Source organism: Aedes albopictus, chromosome 1, assembly GCF_035046485.1.
Source record: "Aedes albopictus strain Foshan chromosome 1, AalbF5, whole genome shotgun sequence".
NCBI lineage: Eukaryota > Metazoa > Arthropoda > Insecta > Diptera > Culicidae > Aedes > Aedes albopictus.
Genome location: NC_085136.1, coordinates 319,684,024 through 319,711,026, shown reverse-complemented (window position 1 = coordinate 319,711,026; position 27,003 = coordinate 319,684,024). Strand labels below are relative to the sequence as shown.

The window sequence follows — 27,003 nt, the reverse complement described above, 5'->3', positions numbered from 1 at the left end:
CGATTCCTTCAGTAAGTTTTCCGTGAATTCCCCCGTGATTTTCTCCAGGGATTCCTCCGAAGATTTCTTCCGGAAGTGCTTCATTCCTCCATAAATTCTCCAGGAACTCCTTCAGTAATATTATGATTAATATAATGATATTGTTCATGGAATACTTCCGGGGATTCCTCAGAAAATTTCTCCGGGGATTCCTCCATGAACTCCTCCGGAGATTCCTCCATGACATATACCAGGAATTCCTTCAAAAATTCCTCCTGGAATTCCTTCAGGACTTCTTCTTATTCAGGAAGTCCTCCAGGTGTTTCTCCAGAAATTCCTCAAGGGACTCCTCCAGGAATTCCTTCGAGGATTCCACCAGAAATTTCTCCGAGATTCCTTCAAAAACTCATGGAAGAATTCCTGGAAAAAGTCCTGGAGGAATTCCTGGAAACATTCATGAAGGAAACATTCCTGGAAGAGTTCGTGGATGAATTCCTGAAAGAAATCCTGACGGCATGATACTGGAAGAGTTCCTGGAGGAATTTTTGGGGGAATCCTCGTAGGAATTCCTGGAGGAATTTTCGAAAGAATATCTGGAGGAATTTCTGAAGGAATGCCAGGAGGAATTCCTGGACGAATACCCGGAGGAAATCCTGCAGGAATCCTCAGAGGAATATCTGTAAAAATCCCCGGAGGAATCTCTGGAGGAATTCCTGGCGGAATTCCTGATAGAAATTCAGGCGGAATACCTGGAAGAAATCCTGATGATATTTCTGGAGGAATCCCTGGAAGAAATCCTGGACGAATCATGAAAGAATTCCTGGGAAAATTCGTAATAGAATTTCTGGAAAAATTTCCAAAGGAGTTCCTGTAAGAATTCCTACAGGAATCCGTGAAATATTTCCTGGAAGAATCTCCAGAGGATTTCTTGGAGAAATCTCCGGAGGAATTTGTTAAGGAATTCCCGGAGGAATTTCTGGAGAAATCCATTTAGTAATTCCTGGAAAAATCTCTGAAGTATTCTCAGGAGGAATTCCTGGAGATATGCTAGCAGGCATTCTCAGTCCCAGATGGAATTCATTGAGAAATCCCAAATGGAATTCCTGGAGTAATCCCAGAAAAAACTTCTACAAGAATCCCAGAAGGAATTCCTGGACGAATCCCCGAAGGAATTTGGGGAGAAATCTCAGAAGAAATTCCAGGAGAAATCTTCAAAAGAATTCCTGGAAAAAATTGCGTAGGACTTGTTGAAGAAATCCTCGGAGGAATCCCCGAAACAATTCTTGGAATAATCTCCAATGGAATTACCAAAGGAATCTCCTAAGGAATTCTAAGAGGAATCTCCAACGGAATTCCTGGAGGAATTTGCGAAAGTATTCCTGGAGGAATTCCCGAATGAATTTTTGGAGGTGTCTCTGAAGGAATTCCTGGAGGAATTTGCGAAGGTATTCCTGGAGGAATTCCCGAATAAATTTTTGGAGGTATCTCTGAAAGAATCCCCGAAAAAATCCCAAAAAAAAATCCCGGAGGAATCCTCGAAGAAATTCCTGGAAGAATCCACGAAGAACTTCTTGAAGAACTTCCGAAGGAACTACTGAAGGAATTTGAGATAGAACCCCTGAATGAATTCTCGATGGACTATCCTGGAGGAATTTCCATCAGAACACGTGTAGTATTTCACAATTGAATTCCTGGAAGATTTCTAATGAAACTTTGGGAAAAAAAAAACACAATGGAACTCTTGTGAAGAACCCCCATTGGGAGATTTTTAAAGAAACTTTTGTAATAATTGTTGAAGAAACTACTGGATAATTTCCAGAAAAAAACTTGAAAAAAAAAATTGTATGAACTTTTGGTGAATTTCTTGAGAGATCTTCCAAAGTAATTTCCTAAAAATCTTTTGAAGAAATTTTGAAAGAATCTCCTGGATGAATTCCCGAAAGAATTTCTGAAGAAGCTGCGATGGAAATCGAAAAAAAGCTTTAGAAAAAATTAACGATGGAACTCCTGGAGGAATTCCCGATGGAACTTTTAGAGAGATTCCCAAAGAAACTCTTGGGGAATTCTGCAGTAATGGTTGAAGAAACTACTGGAGAAATACACAAAAAAACTTTTGAAAAAAAAGCATGAAACAGCTCCTGTACACATTCTTCAGGAAATAACTAAAAACTTTTCCGAAAGAACTGTTGGTCAAATTCTGGAAGAAACTGCTTGAAAAATTCCAGAAGCAATTTTGCTGGAGGAATCCATGAGGAACTTCCAATAGAATTCCAAGGAGATTTATTAAAGGAATTCCTGGTGCAATTCACAGTAGACTTCCTGAATGAATGCTTAATAAAACTCTGTGGAAAATTCACAATGGAACTCTTGTAAGTATTCCCAATGGATTTCCTGGAGGTATTTTCTATGGAACTCCTGGATGAGTTCCGGATGGAACTTCGGGGGGATTTTTTAACCCGTAGGCTACGGGGCTTACAACAAAATTTCAAACCGCTGCCAAAGATGCAAACATCAATATTTTTCAATGAAATTTTGAGGTTCACTTCACTATTAGTTGTAGTTTCAATTATGTTGGGAGCCACAAAAGTTGAAGCCACAAGGACAGTTTTATTCCGGTGGACGTCTGGGTCAGAAGGGGTAAAAATTGCATAACCTTCCTTTTAGCAAGGCCCCATTAGTTGAAACTCAAATGGATTAATCTGAAAAGTGGTTAGTTCTTTGTATTATTGTATATTACGTCAGGCCTGGGGGTTAAAAAGTATAAAGGTGGTGTAGAACTTTTTCCAGGCCTCCAAAATATTTTCAATTTAGTAACATACTGTTTTCGTTAGAAAAATCATGTTTTTCACGAAAGTAATGTCGAATTCGTTTTTGATTCAGTTCCAACCTGGGTTGGAACTGGATGAGATCACAGTTTCAACCCCAACCCGACTTCGGTTTCGCTTGTACTAAAGTTTGTTTGAGTTTGTTTGACGTTTGTTTGTTTACACATTTTCCGCCAATCCAGTTCCAACCCAGGTTTAAAAACGAATTCGACATAACACGATTTTACAAGAAATTGCCTACTTTTAGGCGTTTATTGTTTCACAAAAGGTACTGCATTTATCGCCTAAAAGTAGGCAATATTTTGTAAAATTGTATTATGTCGTTTTCGTTTTTGATTCAGTTCCAACCTGGGTTGGAACTGGATCAGATCACAGTTTCAACCCCAACTCGACTTCGGTTTCGCTTGTACTAAAGTTTGTTTGACGTTGTTTGTTTACACATTTTCCGCCGATCCAGTTCCAACCCAGGTTCAAAAACGAATTCGACATTACTTTCGTGAAAAACATGATGTTTCTAACGAAAACAGTATGTTACCATCAAGTTTTACTCATAGTTTAATTCAATATGCCTAAGACCTAGCTTAGGACAGAAAAATCTACTTCTTGCATGCCTCAACATCTTTTACAAGCGCATAGAAATTAGACTCAAAATTGAAAATATTTTAGAAGCCCGGAAAAAGTTCTACATCACCCATATACTTCTTAACCCCCAGGCCTGACGTAATATACAATAATACATAGAACTAACAACTTTTCAGATGAATTCATTTGAATTCCAACTAATGGGGTCTTGCGAAAAGGAAGGTTATGCAATTTTTACCCCTCCTGGCCCAGACATCTATCGGAATAAAACTGTCCTCGTAGCTTCAATTTTTGTGGCTCCCAGCATAACTGAAACTACAACTAATAGTGAAGTGAACCTCAAAATTTCATTGTAAAATATTGATGTTTGCGTCTTTGGCAGCGGTTTGAAATTTTGTTGTAAGCCCCGTAGCCTACGGGTTAAGAAACTTCTCAAGTACCGTGATTTCGGGTATATTGACCACTTTTTACAGTTTTTGGCTTCTAATTTTTTTTAAAGTTATCACCAAACTCAATGCTTTAAAACAAGTACGACCACGGGTATCATCAGTCAACGAGGCTGAAACTTTTACTGCAAATCATTTTATTGCAATAAATATCATTTAAAATAAAAAATCAGAAATTTTAGTTCCGGGGTGAAATTGATCAGTCAGGGAAATGTCTTTGTAAGTGCTGAAAATAAATTTTCCATTTGAATTAACCACCCCAGAATGCGAAAAGCTTTATTAAACTCATACAAGTCTAGTATATTCTTAATTATTTAAATTTGAAGTTTAATAAATCTAAAGAAAACGCCCAAAAGTATGCAATTTTCATACTAACCAAGTCATTACTTAAGCAAAAGCACAACTTTATGCATAAATATCAATATTTATAGAACTTTTGTTGGCGAAATCGGGATTAGCGAACACTTGGCAGCTATAAACATTCATTCGAATATGTATTCCATGTGCGATACAGCTACGGTAACAAAAGTTTGAAAGTGTCTTTGGAATTCGCCAAACACGCAATTTCGGAAAATATTGAATATAATAAAGAAATATTGAATATAATAAAGAAATATGTGAAATATATGAGCCATGAATACTGTTTGATCATGGAAGTAGTATGAATAACGAATATTTTCTTGCAAATAATAAAATTTCTTTGCTTAACAGGCATCTATTTTGGTAAATAGGCATTACATCTTTTGTTAAAATCAAGGAAATATCGCCAGACCCACAGAATACGCCTCCATGTATGCAATCGCACAGCATCCACATGCAGTTTAGCAAATGACCAAAATATATTTACAGTAGAAACCCAGTAATGTATTTAAGACACCACCTATTTTAAGCGTTCCAATTGAATTTTCAGAAATTGGCTGCCTAATGCTTGTTTATTGAACATTTCTCATTGCAATAAGGCTTTGAAATTTCTTACGATCATCAATTTCACGATTTTGAGGTGGATAGTGTACATATGTGACGGTAAAGTGTATGTCGTCTTGCATACCTGTGCATTTCAGGGGTTTTGGTGACAAAGAGTACATTTAAGGCTAAACATTTCTATAGGTCCTAAGTGCAAATAAGAGGCTCTCTTTAACTCTCCTCTCTTTCGATCATAACGCGTTTGTATTTATAAATTTTGATTTACTTCTTGCTTCGGAAGGTAGATTAAGCTATCCTTTTCCGATCTATACGTCACAAATTGTCAAAATGTTCACTGTGACATCATAATAATTTAAAGAGAATCGGAACAAAGAGAGCCTCTCTTTTTCAGATTGGACCTTTAGATATGTTTGTCTCCATTTTCATACCATTGAGCCATTTTATTGTATGATGATGTGCTTGATGAAATAAGGGAACGTCCATAAATTACGTCACGCTTTTAGGGGGGAGGGGGGGATCAGCAAAGTGTGACGACCCATAAAAAACTCTCAGAGGTCTCATACAAAAAGTGTGACAAAGCGGGGAGGGGGGGGGGGGGGGGTTGGTTGAAATGGGTAATTTTTGCGTGAAGTAATTTATGGACGTTCCCTAAGTCGAAAAATGAATTATTTCAGGATAGTGGTTGTTTTATCCACTTTAACGCAAAGGGTTGGGGATCGTGAAGTCGTAGCGTCCTGGCAATCCTCAAGGATCATTTCCAAGGACATTTGCTACAAATCCTGTGCACAGAACATTGAGCAATTTTATTTTTTGGTCTTCTGTTTGGTGAAATAAGACGAAAAATGAATCATTCTAGTACCGTAATCCGGGGTTAAATTGATCACGGATAATATTAGTGACAATTCAAATATTGCTAAAAGAATGCCTGCAAAATCAGTACCCAGTGTATCTCCATGAATCCATGTGACAGAATTTTGTTCAACAAATTTAAACTTTTAGTTATAGGGGAACTTACGTATTCTCGGCAGTTTTGCTCTCTTCGTCATGGGGGTTTTTTTCAACCCTGTAGCTCTCAGAGTTGGCCTCAAATCCTTCCCAACTAAGCTGAGTTATATACCCAAATTTCAGGCAATCCGGCCCACTAAAACTCTCCATGACGAAGAGAACAAACCTGCCGATAATACCCATCGTCACCCTATTACTTCAAAAATCAAAATATTGAAGATGACAACGACAAATATGTTTTCTATAGAAAATGTCGATTTTTGATCCCGGATGCTCAGTGTTACAGATCCGTGGCATAAGTTTCCGGCATCAGGACTTACCAGCAGGACTCTAAGGACGAATCCTGTATGATGGTCATGTCCTGAACTTGTTTTGAGAAGCAGCCATATGAGCCGAAATTACGACAAATATGATTTCTATAGAAAATGACGAGTTTTGATCCCGGAAGCTCAGAGTTACAGATCCGTGGCATAAGTTTCCGACATCAGGACTCACCAGCAGGACTCTAAGGACGAATCCTGTATGATGGTCATGTCCTGAATTTGTTTTGGGAAGGAGCCATATGAGCCGAAATTAACGACAAATATGATTTCTGTAGAAAATGACGAGTTTTGATCCCGGAAGCTCAGAGTTACAGATCCGTGGCATAAGTTTCCGACATCAGGACTCACCAGCAGGACTCTAAGGACGAATCCTGTATGATGGTCATGTCCTGAATTTGTTTTGGGAAGGAGCTATATGAGCCGGAATTACGACAAATATGATTTCTATAGAAAATGACGAGTTTTGATCCCGGAAGCTCAGAGTTACAGATCCGTGGCATAAGTTTCCGACATCAGGACTCACCAGCAGGACTCTAAGGACGAATCCTGTATGATGGTCATGTCCTGAATTTGTTTTGGGAAGGAGCCATATGAGCCGAAATTAACGACAAATATGATTTCTATAGAAAATGTCGATTTTTGATCCTGGAACTCAGAGTTACAGATCCGTGGCATAAGTTTCCGACATCAGGACTCACCAGCAGGACTCTAAGGACGAATCCTGTATGATGGTCATGTCCTGAATTTGTTTTGGGAAGAAGCTATATGAGCCGGAATTACGACAAATATGATTTCTATAGAAAATGACGAGTTTTGATCCCGGAAGCTCAGAGTTACAGATCCGTGGCATAAGTTTCCGACATCAGGACTCACCAGCAGGACTCTAAGGACGAATCCTGTATAATGGTCATGTCCTGAATTTGTTTTGGGAAGGAGCTATATGAGCCGAAATTACGACAAATATGATTTCTATAGAAAATGACGAGTTTTGATCCCGGAAGCTCAGAGTTACAGATCCGTGGCATAAGTTTCCGACATCAGGACTCACCAGCAGGACTCTAAGGACGAATCCTGTATGATGGTCATGTCCTGAATTTGTTTTGGGAAGGAGCCATATGAGCCGAAATTAACGACAAATATGATTTCTATAGAAAATGTCGATTTTTGATCCTGGAACTCAGAGTTACAGATCCGTGGTATAAGTTTCCGACATCAGGATTCACCAGCAGGACTCTAAGGACGAATCCTGTATGATGGTCATGTCCTGAATTTGTTTTGGGAAGGAGCTATATGAGCCGAAATTACGACAAATATGATTTCTATAGAAAATGACGAGTTTTGATCCCGGAAGCTCAGAGTTACAGATCCGTGGCATAAGTTTCCGACATCAGGACTCACCAGTAGGACTCTAAGGACGAATCCTGTATGATGGTCATGTCCTGAATTTGTTTTGGGAAGGAGCCATATGAGCCGAACTATTGACAAATATGATTTCTACAGAAAATGACGAGTTTTGATCCTGGAAGCTCAGAGTTACAGATCCGTGGCATAAGTTTCCGACATCAGGACTCACCAGCAGGACTCTAAGGACGAATCCTGTATGATGGTCATGTCCTGAATTTGTTTTGGGAAGGAGCCATATGAGCCGAAATTAACGACAAATATGATTTCTATAGAAAATGTCGATTTTTGATCCTGGAACTCAGAGTTACAGATCCATGGTATAAGTTTCCGACATCAGGATTCACCAGCAGGACTCTAAGGACGAATCCTGTATGATGGTCATGTCCTGAATTTGTTTTGGGAAGGAGCTATATGAGCCGAAATTACGACAAATATGATTTCTATAGAAAATGACGAGTTTTGATCCCGGAAGCTCAGAGTTACAGATCCGTGGCATAAGTTTCCGACATCAGGACTCACCAGTAGGACTCTAAGGACGAATCCTGTATGATGGTCATGTCCTGAATTTGTTTTGGGAAGGAGCCATATGAGCCGAACTATTGACAAATATGATTTCTACAGAAAATGACGAGTTTTGATCCTGGAAGCTCAGAGTTACAGATCCGTGGCATAAGTTTCCGACATCAGGACTCACCAGCAGGACTCTAAGGACGAATCCTGTATGATGGTCATGTCCTGAATTTGTTTTGGGAAGGAGCCATATGAGCCGAAATTAACGACAAATATGATTTCTATAGAAAATGTCGATTTTTGATCCTGGAACTCAGAGTTACAGATCCATGGTATAAGTTTCCGACATCAGGATTCACCAGCAGGACTCTAAGGACGAATCCTGTATGATGGTCATGTCCTGAATTTGTTTTGGGAAGGAGCTATATGAGCCGAAATTACGACAAATATGATTTCTATAGAAAATGACGAGTTTTGATCCCGGAAGCTCAGAGTTACAGATCCGTGGCATAAGTTTCCGACATCAGGACTCACCAGTAGGACTCTAAGGACGAATCCTGTATGATGGTCATGTCCTGAATTTGTTTTGGGAAGGAGCCATATGAGCCGAACTATTGACAAATATGATTTCTACAGAAAATGACGAGTTTTGATCCTGGAAGCTCAGAGTTACAGATCCGTGGCATAAGTTTCCGACATCAGGACTCACCAGCAGGACTCTAAGGACGAATCCTGTATGATGGTCATGTCCTGAATTTGTTTTGGGAAGGAGCCATATGAGCCGAAATTAACGACAAATATGATTTCTATAGAAAATGACGAGTTTTGATCCCGGAAGCTCAGAGTTACAGATCCGTGGCATAAGTTTCCGACATCAGGACTCACCAGCAGGACTCTAAGGACGAATCCTGTATGATGGTCATGTCCTGAATTTGTTTTGGGAAGGAGCCATATGAGCCGAAATTAACGACAAATATGATTTCTATAGAAAATGTCGATTTTTGATCCTGGAACTCAGAGTTACAGATCCGTGGCATAAGTTTCCGACATCAGGACTCACCAGCAGGACTCTAAGGACGAATCCTGTATGATGGTCATGTCCTGAATTTGTTTTGGGAAGCAGCTATATGAGCCGAAATTACGACAAATATGATTTCTATAGAAAATGACGAGTTTTGATCCCGGAAGCTCAAAGTTACAGATCCGTGGCATAAGTTTCCGACATCAGGACTTACCTGCAGGACTCTAAGGACGAATCCTGTATGATGGTCATGTCCTGAATTTGTTTTGGGAAGGAGCCATATGAGCCGAACTATTGACAAATATGATTTCTATAGAAAATGACGAGTTTTGATCCCGGAAGCTCAGAGTTACAGATCCGTGGCATAAGTTTCCGACATCAGGACTCACCAGCAGGACTCTAAGGACGAATCCTGTATGATGGTCATGTCCTGAATTTGTTTTGGGAAGGAGCCATATGAGCCGAACTATTGACAAATATGATTTCCATAGAAAATGACGAGTTTTGATGCCGGAAGCTCAGAGTTACAGATCCGTGGCATAAGTTTCCGACATCAGGACTCACCAGCAGGACTCTAAGGACGAATCCTGTATGATGGTCATGTCCTGAATTTGTTTTGGGAAGGAGCCATATGAGCCGAAATTACGACAAATATGATTTCTATAGAAAATGACGAGTTTTGATCCTGGAAGCTCAGAGTTACAGATCCGTGGCATAAGTTTCCGACATCAGGACTCACCAGCAGGACTCTAAGGACGAATCCTGTATGATGGTCATGTCCTGAATTTGTTTTGGGAAGGAGCCATATGAGCCGAACTATTGACAAATATGATTTCTATAGAAAATGACGAGTTTTGATCCTGGAAGCTCAGAGTTACAGATCCGTGGCATAAGTTTCCGACATCAGGACTCACCAGCAGGACTCTAAGGACGAATCCTGTATGATGGTCATGTCCTGAATTTGTTCTGTTAAGGAGCCATATGAGCCGAAATTACGACAAATATTTTTTAAATACAGGATGTTGATGTTTAATGCTGGAAGCTTAGAGTTATAGATCCGTTGTATGAGTTTTTGCTTTCAGGAAACGGGCTTATTGTTTGAATTTTGTATTTAGTATGTCTGTATTTATCACAAAGTAATCTGCATTGAAATTGCAGTATTGCAAAAAAAATGCATTGATTGATCTGCCGGATCGTTCAAATCCACGTAATACCCCTAAATGTATACCTACCTGATACATTGCTTCGAGGATAACTAATCGTACTAAAAAGTAATTCACTGTTTTCTGCTTATACTCCTGAATATATGCAATCTGAGTATATTCCTGGAGGATGGCTTGGGAAGATAACTAATCGTACTAAAAAAATAGCACAATATTCGTGGAGGATGGAACTTGGAGGATAACAAAACCTCGCTGAGATCAACTGGCTCGCATGCTACCACTCGGCTATAGAGGTAATCACGTTCAAATGTATGCGTGCCTTTTTTGTAGATGTAGTTGTGAAACTGCGAGGAAAATATTTGCACTCTTACCCCGGACGTTAGTTTTATCATTATTTACCCGTTTTACCCAAATCGATTGGATAATATTTGCATATGCAATCTGAATAGCCTTTGAATCGGCGTGCACTTTTGTGTGAGGAAAAATTTGCGCTAGTGTTCGTGTGATGAAATGTCACTTAGGGGCTGTCCATAAACCACGTGGTCATTTTTTTGGGACTTCTCAACCCCCCCGCGTGGTCATTAGTCCATACAAATTTTTTTTCTTCCATACAAAATGGTCATTGGCCGAACCCCCCCCCCTCATGACCACGTGATTTATGGACAGCCCCTTATCTCTATAGAACGAGTTGATATGAGAGGGAACAAAACGCAGACAACAAGCGTTTGTTGGACGATGATCACCTTTTTTGCCATGGTAAATTTGAAATCATTTTTATGCTGGTCATTACCGCAAGCCGTCTTTCAGTTAGTTTTCACAACAAAATTAATTTCAGTGTAAAGGGTTAGTTGTAAATCGGGTCAATTATAAAATTGACAGTTTTTATCTGTTGAATTGAAGCGAAACTCAGTCTACACAAATTTAATGGCGATGTATATATTTAAATTGATCCTGCAGAATAGTCCATTTTACGAGCCGTTATTATGAATAAAATTTTAGCAGGAGATAGCGTCCAAACCCGTGAAAATCGATATCAACATTCGCGACTACGAAGGTAAAAGAGATTCCAACTCTTTGTCGCTCTAATGAAAAACCTCGTAAGGAACTGTCAGAATGTGCGTGAAAAAAAGCAAAAAATATTTCCCTCTCGTTTTTTCTCACGTAAACCTTCACGCACATTCGACAACTTCGTATTCGCGAATCAACATTGTTGTCACTTCGTAAAATGGCTCATAGTAATTTCAACCGCAAGCCGTTATTTAGTGTAGGAAAACAAAAACTATTTCTGATTCTGAGTAAGATCAACCCAGTGACTGAGTAGAAATTTTCCTCGGTAGGTAATAATTAGAACCTGACAAATGTACATTTATTCGTTAAGTGGTAGGTAAGTTAATCGCCAAGATGTATGCAACACACGAACCATTAAATATATTAATATGTTCGAGACGTTCATAGATTACGTCACATTAAAATTTTCCATTCTAAATCACTTTTCTCCCTCTACGTCAACATTTTAACATTTTCATCTTCAAAATGTGTGCATGGATTATTACACTTTGTGAGTACCTCTTAAGGCGTGTCGTGATTCACGATTGCTCCCTTGCCTGAGCGAAGCACACGCTTAAAAATGTTACATTAATATATGTACTATACGTAACGTATACACCTGCAAAAAAAATTACTCGGTTTCTGAGTTGGTCTCACTCAGAAATCGAAAAATCCTTTGTTTTCTTGCTCAGTTTCCATTAATGGTGGGACAACAGTTGTTACTGAGTTACTCATTGGCAACGGGTTGTCCCACTTTTAGCTAAAACGAGTAAGAAAAATAATCGATTTTTCGATTTCTGAGTGAGATTATCTCAGCCACTGAGTAGATTTTTTTCTTGGTGTTCTAATTAGAACCAGGTAAGCGGTAAGTGAACCGCCGAGATGTATGCAGCACACGACCCTTTAAATGTACTAATGTGTTTGGGACGTTCTCAAATTACGTTACATAAAAAATGTCCTTTTTCAACCCCTTTTTCCCTTGCAATCAAACTTTTTACATGTATCTCCAAAACATGTATCGGGATTATCACATTTTGCAGATATACCTCAAAATTTGACGTGATTTATTATCGCTACCTTACCTGTTATAACGCACACGCTTAAAAAATGCTACATCAAAAGGTGTATAATAATTCACTACTTTTCTAGCTTAAATAAGATCTTCAAAACCACTTCGTTGAATATGCAACTTAAATTTACTACATCTACTGTTGGGCTACAGTAGAAAATAGTTTTCGCTACAATTTTGTCGATCTAAAACAATGCGAGTTAAATTCACAGCTCAGGTGAATTTTTTTAGGGTTCCCGATAAGCGTTTGTGTCTAGACTTGGAAAATGGGAACGTGGGGAATGAGAAGTATTTATTTTGTGGTAGCTCGCAAACTTTTTCAAATATCTCCGAAATGGCTTGAAATATCCAAATCAAATTCAATAGCGTTCAACTACAACCTATTCCCTATCAAATAAAACATGTTGCGGCTCAATCGATTGACATTTACTAGGAAAAACATAAGCTCATTTCTTTGCTTAGCATTATTAGCACACCAATACACACATACGGACGGACATTAAATGCAGCAAATTTTGCTCAGTTCGTCGAGCTGTGTCGATTGATATATGAGACGTGATAATCTGAGCTTTCTATCAAAAAATGATTTTTGGAATGAAATTATAGCCTTTCGGTACAACTTTGTTGTACGAGAAAGGCAGAAATGCCAAAAAACGCTAAAACAAGTAGAGTTTTCATACCTTACAAGGTTGTTTGATTTTGAGTTTTTGGCATATTTTTTTTGGTAATTTGTTTATTCGTGTGCAACGTGTACTAATTAGAACCCGGTAAGCGGTAAGTTAATCGCCGAGATGTATGCAGCACACGACCCACGAAATATACTAATGTTTGGGACGTCCTTAAATTACGTTACTAAAAATTGTCTATTTTCAACCCCCTTTTTTCTTGCAGCCAAACTTTTTGCATTGTTTCTCTGAAACATGTGTCGGAATTATCACATTTTGCAGATATCCCTCAAAATGTGACGTAAATTATGGTCGCTCCCTTACCTGCTACAACGCACACGTTTAAAAAATGCTACATCAAAAGGTGTACAATTCACTACTTTTCGAACTTGAAATATAACTTCAAAACCACTCCGTTGAATATGCAACTTAAATTTACTACATCTACTGTTGGGCTATAGCAGGAAATGGTTTTTGTTACAACTTTGTCAATCTAAAAAAATATGAGTTAAATTCACAACTCAGGTAAATTATTTTAGGGTGTCCAAGAAGCGTTCGTGTCTAGGCTTGGAAAATCATGGGAACGTGGGAATTAAAAATATTTATTTGTGGAAGTTCGCAAAGTTTTTCAAATATCTCTGAAATGGCTTGAAATATCCAAACCAAATTCAATAGCGTTCAACTACAACCTATTCCCTATCAAATGAAACTTGTTGCGGCACAATCAATTGACATTTACTAGGAAAAACTTAAGCTCATTTCTTTGATCTATTATTAGCACACACATACACACACACATACACACACACATACACACACACATACGGACGGACATTTGCTCAGTTCGTCGAGCTGTGTCGATTGATATATAAGACTTGATAATCTGAGCTTTCTATCAAAAATTGATTTTTGGAGTGAAATGATAGCCTTTCGGTACAACTTTGTTGTACGAGAAAGGCAAAAATGTGTAGCACAACGTGGTTAAATAGCTCAGCCTACTTTTTAATCTTAATGATTATGTATAACAGTCGGCGATCGAACAGGTAGCGTTTATTGCGAAGCCAGCAGTGAGGTGGTGTATCATTAAAATCCGAGTTCTGAGATATGTTGACATTTGACAGGTTTGATCCCATGCGTTGAAACCAATGAAATGATGTCTCTTCGAGCGCTATCCATCAGATCCGAGGTTTGAATGCTTTGATCTAAGTTATCCTAGCTACCACGACATTTCACTGGTTGGCATGGGGATCATTACACTATTACGATATCTCCTACCTATAAGTTTTATTCGTAAAGTTTTTTTTAATTACAGATGCCACACTTATCATTTATCATTTGTGCCCATCATTATCATTCAAACACAAACACCCTCACCCACTGGATCACTGACTTTATTTAATCAAACATTCCTTCACTCACTCACTAACGGGCTCACTGACTCACTACCTCACGTACATACTTGTTCACCCGATTACTCACTTATCAACTCACTCAATCAATTAATCACTTACTAAATCATTCACTCACACACTCATTTACCCACACATTCATGAACCAGCAGACTCAGTCGGTCACTAATTCACTTACTCAGTCACTAATTTGCCAACTCACTAGCTCACTCGCTTACTCAATCATGTACTTAATAATTCACTACCTCACTCACTAAATCACTTACACTGACCAACTTACTTACTCACAACTCACAATCTCTCTATCTCACAAACTCACTCATCAACTTACTCACATTTTATTCCACTCACTCACTAAGGCCTCAACTAACTCATTTACCAACATACTCACTATTAACTTCTTCATTTATCAACTCACTCATTAACTCCCACATTTACAGACTCGCTCATTAAGTAACTTAATATCTCACTTATACACTTACAACCACCGAACATATCTAACATACTCAAAACCTACAAACTCACTTACTCACTGCTCCACTCACAGACTCATTTACTCATCAATTTATACACATTAGTCTCGTCTTCGGTAGGTACTTGTGCGCATCTGCTGCTCCACTTTCCACTTAAAGTACAGTCGGGTCTCTTATTAAACGCTGCCACCCACTTTACGCCCACCGTAATTTCCAGTTTGTCTACCAATCAATTCAGTTCAGTTTTTGAATGTGATAAGCTTGTAATATACTCTAGGGTGGATGTACCAATTATGGCACTATCTAAGGAAAACTATTTGTACAAAAATAACGAGAAGATCTACGAATGTCATCAATATGTTAAAAGATAGCTAAGTTTCCACACTTTACAGGAAAAATATAGAAACGGAGCCAAAACTACTTTTAGTATTTATTACAGCGTGTGCCAATGATAGGAACCCTGTACCAATTATGGTTACATTTTTTAATTTCGGTTCCTTTTCGCACCATTTGCATGCATTCCTTATGAGATTAGCCATAACTGGTACACTACGGCGAAAAAGGGTGCAAGGAAGCCGAAATTTTAAGGAAAATGATTTATTTCTACCATAATTTGAGCAAAATGTGGAATTTAAATGAGTGCAATTATCTTTTGTGAACGTGATCTGTTGTTCACATTTTTTTTTCTTGTTGGTTTACGCCGTTAAAGGGTGAAAATCAACTATGGCGAATGATTGGTACTATAACCATAATTGGAACACTTACCCTAATCAGAGTAAAAAAATCAGCTTGATCAGTTGCAAGATAGCAGGATATTGCAGTGAGCGTAAAGTGCATGGCAGCGTCTAATAGGAGACCCGACTGTACTCCGTGAACACTTGCAGCTCGAAAATTATATAACAACCCCGTCATGTTTTTCAGAACTGCTAACCATTCCATCCAGTGTGTAGCAACGCACACTCGTGCACACACAGATCATCGTATAGACTCATAGCCAGACGAATTTTTTCATTGATATGTGTTGCAATCCTCTTGTATCCATTCCTAACACTCGCTCGAATCTAACGTCCTTCCTCGATAGCTTGGCTCTTGACGGCTGCACGTCAACTTTATCCGGGTTCTCCAATACGCTTCAGTCGCTTATGTCTGTCTCGCTTATGGACCTCGATCACCTCCTTTGCAACCTCGAATGCTTCATCAGCCATATTGGAGCTGTTCACGTTGTCATCCATGTAATATCTCTTGTCGGATGCGTTCAAGTTTTTATCGTACTGCGAGTGGGCTGAAGAGCAGACAGCTCCAAGTATCGCCTCATCAGACACCATGACAGTCATCGGCAGTTCTTGAGTATCTCGATATGGGAACAACACAGCCATGTGATCCAATAATGCTCGAACTAGCATCTGTAGAAATTGACATCTGCTGACATAGCTCAGAAGATAACAATGTCAAAAGGTCTAGACCCTTAATCTCGGATACTTATTCAAAACGACGTATCAACATAGGGTTTGCGTGTATTATACGTCGTTTTGAAAAAGTATCCGAGAAATATTCACAGTTGACCTTCGAACCGTGTCTGAAATGACTCGAAATGTCCTTGGCTTTTTTTCATTGGCGACGACTTCAATTGACATACACAAAAATACCCGTTTATATAATGAATCATTAACTAGGAAGTCGTGCTGGATTTCAGAAGAAGGGAAAGGTCAGAGGCGTTACAGGAGGCATGAGGGGTATTTTCGGGGGTTTCGAGTGCGTTACATGGGGTCTGAAGGTGTTTTAGCTGGATTCTGGTGTCATTTCAGGAAGTTTCAGAGGATGTCCTGGAGGTTCCAAAAGCGTTACAGGGGACGTTTTTGTTGGTTTCCATGGGTAATCACGTTACAATGATTCAAGGGGGCTTCAGGGGGATTCGAGGCATTTAAGGGGCCTTTTGGGTGTTTTAAAAAGTCTGAAGTGCGGTATAGTGGGTCCGAGGGGGTTTTTGGAGCCATTTCAGGAAGATTCAGAGGATATCCAGCGGGTTTCAGAGGCGTTACGGGTGCGTTTTCAGGGGGTTTCGGAGGGTCTCAAGGGCGTTTTTTGGAACTTTTCGGAGCCATTTTGGGGCGTTTCGAGGGGGTTCTTGTGCGTTACAGGGGGTCCAAGGAGGGTTCACAGAGTTTTTGGAGGCATTTCAGGAAGATTCAGAGGTTTTTCTGGTAGTCAAAAGGTGATATTGGGACATTTTCGGGGGATTTTGAGGGTATTATGTGCGCTTCTAGGGCTCCGAGGAGGATTCAGGAAACTTTATGGGAGTTTCGGTGGTATTTGAGTAAGTTTCAGAGGTTTTGAGGTGTGTTTCAGAGGCGTTACAGGGGCGTTTTTAGTGAGTTCGGAGGGTCGCAGGTGCGTTACAGGGGCCTACCTGAACAGATTTTTTTCGTAAACGGATTCATTATCTAAATAAATTAAGTTTACTACCTAATTGGATTTGAAGACTGCAAGACAGTTTAAGAAGGGTGAATGGGCTGGGAATTTAAAGGGAGTCATGCGGGGTTTCAAATGGGCTTTCAAAGAAGTTTCAGGTAGCAGTCAGGGGCGTTGAATGGGAGCTTCAGGGACAATTTCGGGGGATTTCGAAAGGTCTCAGGTGCGTTACGCGAAGTCCGAGGGGACTTTAGGGTGATTACGCAGGCGTCATGCAGGCGTTTTATGGGATTTCAGAGGGTCTCAGGTGCGTTACATGGGGTCCGAGGGTGTTTCAAGAGGATGTCGAAGGCAGTTCAGAAAGCTCCAAAGGATTTTGGGTGAGTTGCAGAGGCCTTATGTAGGCATTTTCGGAGGTTCCAGAGGGTCTCAGGTGCGTTACCTAGCGTTCGAAGGAGTTTAAGAGAGAAGGCATTTTAGGAAGCTTCAGAGGATTTTGAGTGGGTTTCAGGGGCGTTACGCAGGCTTTATGCGTTTTCGGGGGTTTTGGAGGGTTTCAGGTACTTAACATGGGTTCCAAAGGCGTTTTAGGGGGATTTCGAATGCATTTCAGGATGCCTCAGATGATTTTGGGCAAGTTTCAGAGGCGTTACGCAGGTGGTATGTAGACGTTTCCAGATGTTTCTGAAAGTTTCAAGTGCGTTACAAGTGGCGTTACATGAGGCGTTACGAAGGCGTTTTCGGGGGTTTGGACAGTTCCAAGAACGTTACAGGAGGGTTTGAGGGGGATTAAGAGGCCAGTTTCTGAATATGCATTTTGGATCACAGCTCAGGGAGATTTCAGCGACGCTTAAAAGCGTTTCATAAATGTTTCAGGCGGTTTTAGAAGAGATTGAAGACGTTTCAGACTGCTTACGGTTGTAGACATAATGATCTATGAGTGTAGAATTAGCATTTAAGTTAAAATACACGAATAAAAATAAAAAAAAAAAAACTTGATGATCTATGCTCAAGGGTGCACTTTAAGATTCTCAAACATATATTGAACTTACTACTTGTCAGCACACAGTTGCTGGGGACTGTGTAAGCATGTCTTTCAGTCAATCATTCAAGCACACGAGCTACACAGAAAGAAATCATGAAAATTAAACAGCGCGTAAGTTAAGCATCGACTGAAAATTATAGCAGAAGCTACAAAATTACAGCCATTTATTGAGAGATGATACTGTTCGCTCAGTAATCAGCCAATCATGCATACTGTTTACATTTTTTTAGACATATTCGCTTGAAATTTACATGCAGTAACAGGCAGTAACGTAAACGAGGACAGCTACGCTCTGCGGTCGAAGCGGTACAACAGTTTGTTCCTTTATTGTGAAACATATTTATCTGTGATTGCCTTCTCTTCAACTTGGTGAGACGGCCTAGAGGGGTTAGGCGTGAACTCTCACTCGGAAGATCTGAGTTCGATTCTCGTATGAAGATTTTTTAAGTTTCTCTGAAAAGTCGGTGCTTAATTAACGCTTTTCTCTCAGCAATCAGCAGTGTAATTTTAAGATCACACATAAATTTATATCGAACACGATGGAGGTCAATTTGTTACATTCAGTTCGTCATAAATTTACAGATTTTGTTCGTACTGTGTATGCATGTAGTAGATTATATGACTTATGCTTAAGAAAATTTTTGGGAAACCTAAAGCAGTACCCCTCCCCCTCCTCATCGCTCCCCCTGAGCACGCCTAAATTCCCCCTTAACACGCGCGCTACTTTTATCCCGTAAACCAAACCTTATCTAGAAAACTCCAACCGCTCTGAATACAATCAGATTCCATTTAGGTAACGTTACCTAAATGGAGGGACTTACAAAAGAAAACATATTTAGTCATTTCTACTTCTTTTCAGCATTGAAGTCGATTGAACACTCGTATACCATCGAGTAAGCAATACCTAACCTGCCCCATGAAAACCATAAAAGCAGCTTTAAAAAAGCAAAACTTCCGGGGAATGGGATTTTTCATTAAGCCACTCAACCCCCGCACCCGATCCGGAGGAATGCAATTGCCTGCCTGTTGAATAAACAATCGTCGAAACAATTTGCAATCATTTTCCACTCGATTGTCGGGAGGAGAACCGGAACCCGGAACCGGAGCAGTAGTACAACTTCTTCTTTCAGTGAGTCAGGCAGGCACCACTAGACCACAGGTACCTCCGAGTGGGAGAAATTGATATCCCAAGCCTGAGCGTGCCTTGCCCAACTGCTGCTGAGAAGCAAAAGGGGAAACTTTACTCGGCGGTTCATACCTCATACTACCAACAGCACCGCCAATCGAAATTGAAATGATATGGTAATTTTCCTTCACTGACTGTTTTGAAACAAAAGCAGAAGGCTCTCTGTTGCGCGGTCGGTTGGTGGCGAGCAGATTACCTACTCAAACCCCACTACTGGTAAAAACCACCTGCCAGCCTGCCATCGACCATCGATAAATGTCCGAATTGTAGGGGGAATTGGTAGAAGATGCGTCACCACGGACAATTCGCCTTGCTGGTCAATTTCATAGATTGATTTTGCCCCAGGGCATGGCTACGCTTCCGGGAAAATAGTTTTCCGGAATCCCAAGAAGCACTTGGAAAAACCAATTGCCTTTGAGGACGTTTGTAGGACCCTTATTAAACTTATGTTGTTTTTTTTTTTTTTTCATTTTGGTTTTATGTCTGTTCTGAGAACCTTTTGAAATCGGTTTGACTTGAAAAATTTACTTGGGGTATCCTGGAATCATTGTGATTCAAATATCTGGAAAATGAGGATAATATTTCTTAACGCCGAAAAATGAATTGTTAGAAGGATCATTCCAAACCACCATGCCCAAAGTCGGAATCAATTTCTCAGCGAATGGGGTTATCCAGAACCAATGCAGAAAAAGTTTCTCCTGCTGGTCTACTCAGCTAACTCTGGTAGTAGAGCCACCATTCCAAATTAATATTAGGACTCGCTTGGACGGTTATGGCACTCCCAGAGTGGAAAAGTAGAACAGATGCCTCTTTAGCATTAAGGGTGTGGCTTTGCATCCACGAAATTTCCATCATCCTTACCTTGGCCAGTATATTATCCACCTCTTCCGGTGCGCTGATTATCGTCTTCAAGTTGTGGTCGAAGATGGTTTCAAACTCGATGAAGACCTAGAATTTGTGGAACAAAGAGATCTCGACTTAGACTTAGAAATGTTAGACGGAACAAATCATCCAATTTCACCTTTGCGATGTTGGCCATGTCCTGGCTGATGCGGGTCATGTGGTCAACGTCCCGAAACAGTACGTTCCGGTCGAACTCCCAGCGCGAACCGATGCCAGTTTTCTCTATGAGGGCCCGAGTTTCCATGTAGGACCGCTTCCAGGCTCGGAGCATTTCGGCGCAGTTGGTTGCCGTGCGGAAGATCGAGCTGCCTGAGTGTCTGGATAGAGGAATAGATAATGTTGTTATCATACAAGTACGAGCAAAAAGTTATTAATTTGGATGTGAGAATTAGAGATGCCAAGTGAATTTTTCAAATGTCTTCGCATTCAATAGTCTTGTCAAGAAATGTCTGCACTGTCACAGAAAACATACCACAGCGCAAGTTTTGGTTGCACAGAAGTCACTGTGACTGACACCACAGTAATTCTAGGAAGTACATACTTGTTTGTTAGATGTAGGTCACAGTGTTCATGCGCAACAAAAACCTGCGCTGCCGTGAATTTTCTGCAACAATTGTTACACATACATACAGTACTGCTTGCGATCCCTCTAGAAATTTTATTTTTCAGAAATCCTTCCAAAGTTCCGTTAGAATTAGCTTCAGTATTTCTTTCGGCAACAAATATGAGAGTTTCTTTAGGGATTACTGAAGATCTGTCAGCAACTGCTCTTGGAGTTCCTTTGGAAATTCCTTCAACATTTCCAACTATTCTGATAGTTCTTTGTGGCTTAAATCATTCAGTAGTTTTTTCAAAAGCTCTCCCGGAATGAACATAAGCAATTTCTCCAATATTTAATGCACGAATGTTTTATTAGTTCCTGGTTCCGCAGGTTTGGGGATAACTATTGGTTGGAGTTCGGCTTTGCAGTCAACAGATCTCTAGAACGACCGTTTGGGATTCGTCCCTACGTTTCGGCAAATGTTGATGCCTTCTTCAGGGGAAAAATCATGAATATCGTTCACCGTGTCTTTTCCCTGAAGAAGGCACCAATAATTGCCGAAACGTAGGGATGAATCCTAAACGGTCGTTCTAGAGATATGGTGACTGCAAAGCCGAACTCCCGTCAATCGTTAATTGGGTTATTCCGTGGGGGTCTTCTGAAGGTAATCATGGATGAGCTTTAAGAAAAACTCTGTCAGAATTTTTGATAGATTTTCTGGAAGAATTACCCAAAGTAATTTTCAAAGGAAGTGCTGGAAAAAAAAATGTTGGAAAAACTCCCAGAAAAAATCTTACAGCATCTCCTAATGAATGTCACAAGAAGTTCTGGAGGTGTTCTCGAAGGATAAATACTTGGATCATTCTGTTGAGTAACTCATGAAAGAGCTGTCTTAACATTTCCTAGTTAAATTCACGAAGAAGTTTATGGAGAAATACTTAATGTTACAAATTTTTGTAGAACTCGTGGTGTGGTGGTGTTGTACTTTTCAATGATATTTTCTGAGAAAATCCTAGAATCATTTCTGAAGGAGTTTCTAGTGGAAATCTTTGAGAAGACCAAGAACGATTGAAAAAAAAAACACAAACATTCCAGGTAACAATTTCAAGTTGTACAAACGTTTTTCCAACTATTTTAAAGGAGCCTTCGTTTGAACAAAATCTGGACACAAAAGGTACAATCCTTCAATCAGCTCCTAAACTTCTAATATTGGTGATTTTATTCAACCATTAGCTAATTGGAGGATCTTGGAAAGGCTGATTTAAGGCTTAATAAGTGCTTAGTCAGTAATCAATAAAATTCATTTATTGTGATTAAAAAAATAAAAAAAAAAATTTCGTAGGCTTAATTTAATTATTTTCGGCTTTATTTACCAGAAGAGATGTATAAGAATGTATAATTTATGTGATAGGAATTGAACTCGGATCTCCTCATTTATAATCACTGACCTTAGCATCTACGCCACACACAATTGTATACAAATCCCCAAAAAAGAGAGCATCACTTGTTATGTCTGAATAAGCAATAACACCAGTTGAACTGAGTCTGCATTGAGGCTGGAGAAGCGATGTGAACACTACGAAAACTTGCTTGGGTCAGCTGCCAAGAATTATTTGATTAAAGGCTGAACAACAGATCAATAATTATGCAGGCTAGTTTGTGTTTTAAAGCTGGTTACACAGATGAAGAGGCTTAGGATCGTCTGGAGGATTTTCTGAACGGGCATGACCAAAAGGAGGAACTGTTTGTGGCTCTTCCTTGAAGAATCCTAAAGTATTCCTCGATAATCGCCTGGTATTCTTTTTTTTTGGAGCACTAGAAAAACTAAAAGTGGAATCCCATTTAACCCTTTGGAGCCGGAGGCGCCATCCCAAGTAATATTTTAAGTTTTGTTCGGCTCTATACGAGATCTTAATGACCAATTTTATAAAACTCGCAATAAAACTGATTTATACATCAAAACCTCTTGATAAACTCTTTAAGAGCATCTTCCGGCTAAGTGGACCACTCTCGGAAAGGTTTTGCAAGGCATTTGGAGTACACTGCTTAAAATTTCTAGAGCACCGTTTTTTAGAACCGTTGAACGGATTTGGATTAAAATGCATCACGCTGTTGACAACCACTGAACAATTAGCGTGATGCATTTTCATCCAAATCCGTTCAACGGTTGTAAAAAACGGTGCTCTAGAAATTTTGGGCTATGTACTCCAAATATGTACCTTGTCCTCAAGGGTAGCAATAAAACTGTTTTAAAACCTAGTTCAAAATTTCTTCCATTGTTGAAATGTTATGATGATTGTTGTTGTTTTTTTTTTTCAACGAAAATTATGACAGTTCCAGATGCAGAGATGCTTCTTCGATGGGACGTAAAGTTCAGGAGGATACATCATTCCTTAGTAGAAAACGATCATTTCAAAGTTATATTTTAGTAGTTATTGTGTTGGTAAGCGCATTTAATTTTACCGTGAATATTGGGGTTGCAGAAACATAACATTAATGCATCTCGAAAATGGTGAATATTATCATCTTGGAATAAAATTAATCAATTTACTAATTTAGTAAAACTGTCTCGAATCACAAGAAAACTCAGCTGAGAAAGTTCATTTAAGCATGTTATGGAAATCGCGGCACATTATCAATTCATTGCTTATTTGAGCAAATATATCTATTTTCAATTCACGTCAGCTAATTCTTCAATATGGCGATGACCATAATTAGCGAAAATAAAACGAAGCTAAGATTATTTTTATGATGACCGCAATAAACCTAGCAGTGTCGTAGTTTCTGTTTTTTCACCAACAGATGTCGTTACTTATCGAACGGATCGCCATCTGTTGAGAGTTTGAACAGTTTTATTGTGGTAATAATGAATGCCAAAAAGGTTTATATATCGGAGAGTTTTGTTTACTCTTAAAATCTAGCTTTATGGATATCTTCAAGTATACTATAAAACATTTCATCAATGATTTTCATAAAAGTAGTCATAAAACTGTGAGTTTTAACTATTTCTGTAATAAAACCCTTATAAAAATCAAACAAAACCAATCAGTAAAGGAATTGTTACTTGGGATGTATGAACCCAACTATAAAACCGAGCAGAATAAATGTGTTCGAGGTCAGTGAGGTTGCGATATCAGTGGAAAAATAATCCGGCTCCGAAGGGTTAAACTCTTTGAAAACTTCTGTAGGAACCATCCAAGAACTTCACAACTGATGCAATATGTTAAAAAACCTGGATAAGCTGTTGATTTTGAAATCCACAATGTGGAGCGGACCTGATGCGATGGTTAGAACACTTGACTATCATGCCGAGGACCTGGGATCGAATCCCACTCCCGACAAACTCACAAAATGTGGGTTCTTCCTTCGGAAGGGAAGTAAAGCGTGGGTCCCGAGATGAACTAGCCTACGGCTAAAAATCTCGTTAATACAGATAAAAAAAAATCCACAGCATATTTTTGAAGATTTTGAAGGGGGGGGGGTAATGTGCGAACAAAAGAATTTTAAGGGAAAGCAATAGGGAGTACTTGAAATAAGCTGCGAGAAGATTCCAGAGGCTTTCAGAAGAGCTTTCACGTAGTTTCATTGGTTTTCAAGGAATTTCAAGTAGAGTTGTCATGCGCATATAAGAGGATCTCAGGAAGACGATGATGGGTCTCAGGGGAGTTTCATGGGGTTTCAGGAGGCCACAGTGGGCTTCAGAGGCGTTTTAATATGTTTAAGGATAGTTTCAGGAGGCCACAGTGATGTGATGTTCAGGATATCTCAGGAAGTTTCAAGGGTTGCTCAGACACTGCGCTGAGATCCTTGGATTCGCCTTTTGAACCACTTGAAACGCTTTTGAGACCTCTTGAGCGTCGTGTTTCAAACATTTGAAAACGCCTTTGAAACCCCCACTTGAAATCCCCTGAAGCTCCGTGAGGTCCTCGGAAGGCTCTTTGAAAACCCTCCTTAAATCACTACATATTTACTAATACTCTCCTGAGGGTGTTTATGTAAGACTCATCCTGTACGACCCTAAAACGCCTGAAACGTTCCTGAAACCGCCCTGTAACCACCTGAAAACCCCCAAAGAAGTGCTAAATATCGCATAAAGCCCCAGAGATCCTCTAAAACGCTCATTATACCCCGTGAAACCCCCTGAAAGGTCCTAAAAATCCCTGAAAACTTCTCAAAATTCCGAGTAATGACCCTTAAAATCACAAGTATCAGCCCTGAAAACCCTGATAATCACCAGAAAAGCCCCCGAAACCACATGGAAACTCTCTGAGACCCCCTGAACCACTTCTGAAACCCTTTAAACCCCACAAAACGTCCTCTAACCCACATAAACGACCCTGTAAATTCGCTGTGGGAAACTCTCTGAAATCCTTTGAGGTTTGAACACAAAAATCTGCAAATATGTGCTGTCGTAATAGGCATTTTACTATGTACTGCTATCACTTAAGTTGTTTCCACAAATTTCTCAGGTATCCCATCTTTGAAATTCTCAGGGGTCTCAGGAGCACTTCAAGGTATCCGAAGGGCTTCAAGGGATTCTATGGAATTTCAGGAGGATTGCAGGGGTCTGATTGGTGTTTCAGGAGGTTTCCACTGAAATGCCGCTAACACTTCTTGGAACGCATCAGGTATCAGGTATCAGAAGGCCGGCTCCAGAGGCACGTTATCCTCCATTTGGGACATTTGTGCCATCGCCAAAATAACAGCCTATTTCATCATCTACCTGAGGGAAAAGGAAGGAAAAAGGATTTGGATGGGGATAGGGACAGGTAGGGAAGTAGGAAAAATACCCTGGAAGAGGGTACTAACGCACAAGCGTACCACAATGGGTTCAAACAGCGCCCTGAAAAGGGCACTGTAATTACGCATAAAGCGAAAGAGAGCCTATAGCTCTTTACCACAGCGGGTTAAGAACAACAGAATATCCTGAAGATTCAGGTTTCTGAAGTCAGTTTCACATAATAAGTGTTTACCGAATACTCGGAAACGCAGTTGCGCGAAAACTGGACAGTTACATATCAAATGATACGAAGTTCCATAATCGGATTCACAGCTATCACAGGCAAATGAATCAGCTTGCTGAATATTCGCCATGTGATAGCTGAGTCGGCAGTGGCCAGTCAATGCTTTGACCAGCATGCTGCAATTCTGCTTAGACAGATTAGTTAGATACTTCGCCACCCGTAGAGATGGCTCAGCACTATACAATTTGGTTTGACGACATGACTCCAAACTATTCCAATATTGTCTGTGTTGAGTGACAGCCCAGGTGTGAATCTGAAGCTTAATCCAACACTTCGATATCGGAATAGCTGGCTCAGGGCCAATGAAGTCATGTGATGCTCCAGAGCGAGCTAGCTCATCAGCCAATTCATTTCCAGCGATGGAAGAATGACCAGGTACCCATAGAAGGTGAACAGCGTTTGCTGAATTCAGCTCCTCGATTTGAGTTCGACAAGCGATAACTATCTTCGACCTGGAGTTGGCCGAAGCAAGTGCTTTAATAGCAGCCTGGCTATCTGAACAGAAGTATATTACTTTGCCCATTACGTGCTGCTGAAGTGCTGATTGCACTCCGCACATAAGAGCAAAGATTTCGGCCTGAAAAACGGTGCAGTGTCTACCAAGTGAATAAGACTGATACAGCCTTAGCTCACGAGAATAAACACCAGCACCTGCTCGACCTTCGAGAAGGGAGCCGTCAGTGTAACATACGATGCCGTCTGAAATACTTCTTTCCAGATAACCAGATGTCCACTCTTCCCGGGAAGGGAATTTCGTGGAAAATGTCCGATATGGAAAATTACAAGCAATTGTAAGATCACTTGGAGCAAGGACAATTTTGTCCCAATTCACCAAAAGTGGAAACAACGAGGTGTGTGTTGATGTGCGGTTCACAGGAGTTTCCTCTAGTAGACCGAGTACCCGTAACCGGTAAGTGCAAGAAAGGGCTTCTTGTTTGAGATGAATGTGTAGTGGGGCAACGTCAAAGAGAACTTCTAGCGCTGCCGTAGGAGTTGAAGAGAACGCTCCAGACATCGCCATTAAGCACATCCTTTGGAGATGGCCTAATT

General features: G+C 40.0%; 1 protein-coding gene across 1 annotated transcript in view; it reads right to left on the bottom strand.

Annotated features, from left to right (window-relative positions):
- LOC109398557 (dynein axonemal heavy chain 10) overlaps positions 1 to 27,003 on the bottom strand; it is a 341,003-nt gene that overhangs the window by 281,421 nt on the left and 32,579 nt on the right. Inside the window, 2 exon segments of the mRNA XM_062847206.1 lie at positions 20,347 to 20,433; positions 20,507 to 20,705. Coding sequence (XP_062703190.1) covers positions 20,347 to 20,433; positions 20,507 to 20,705 — 286 coding nt within the window.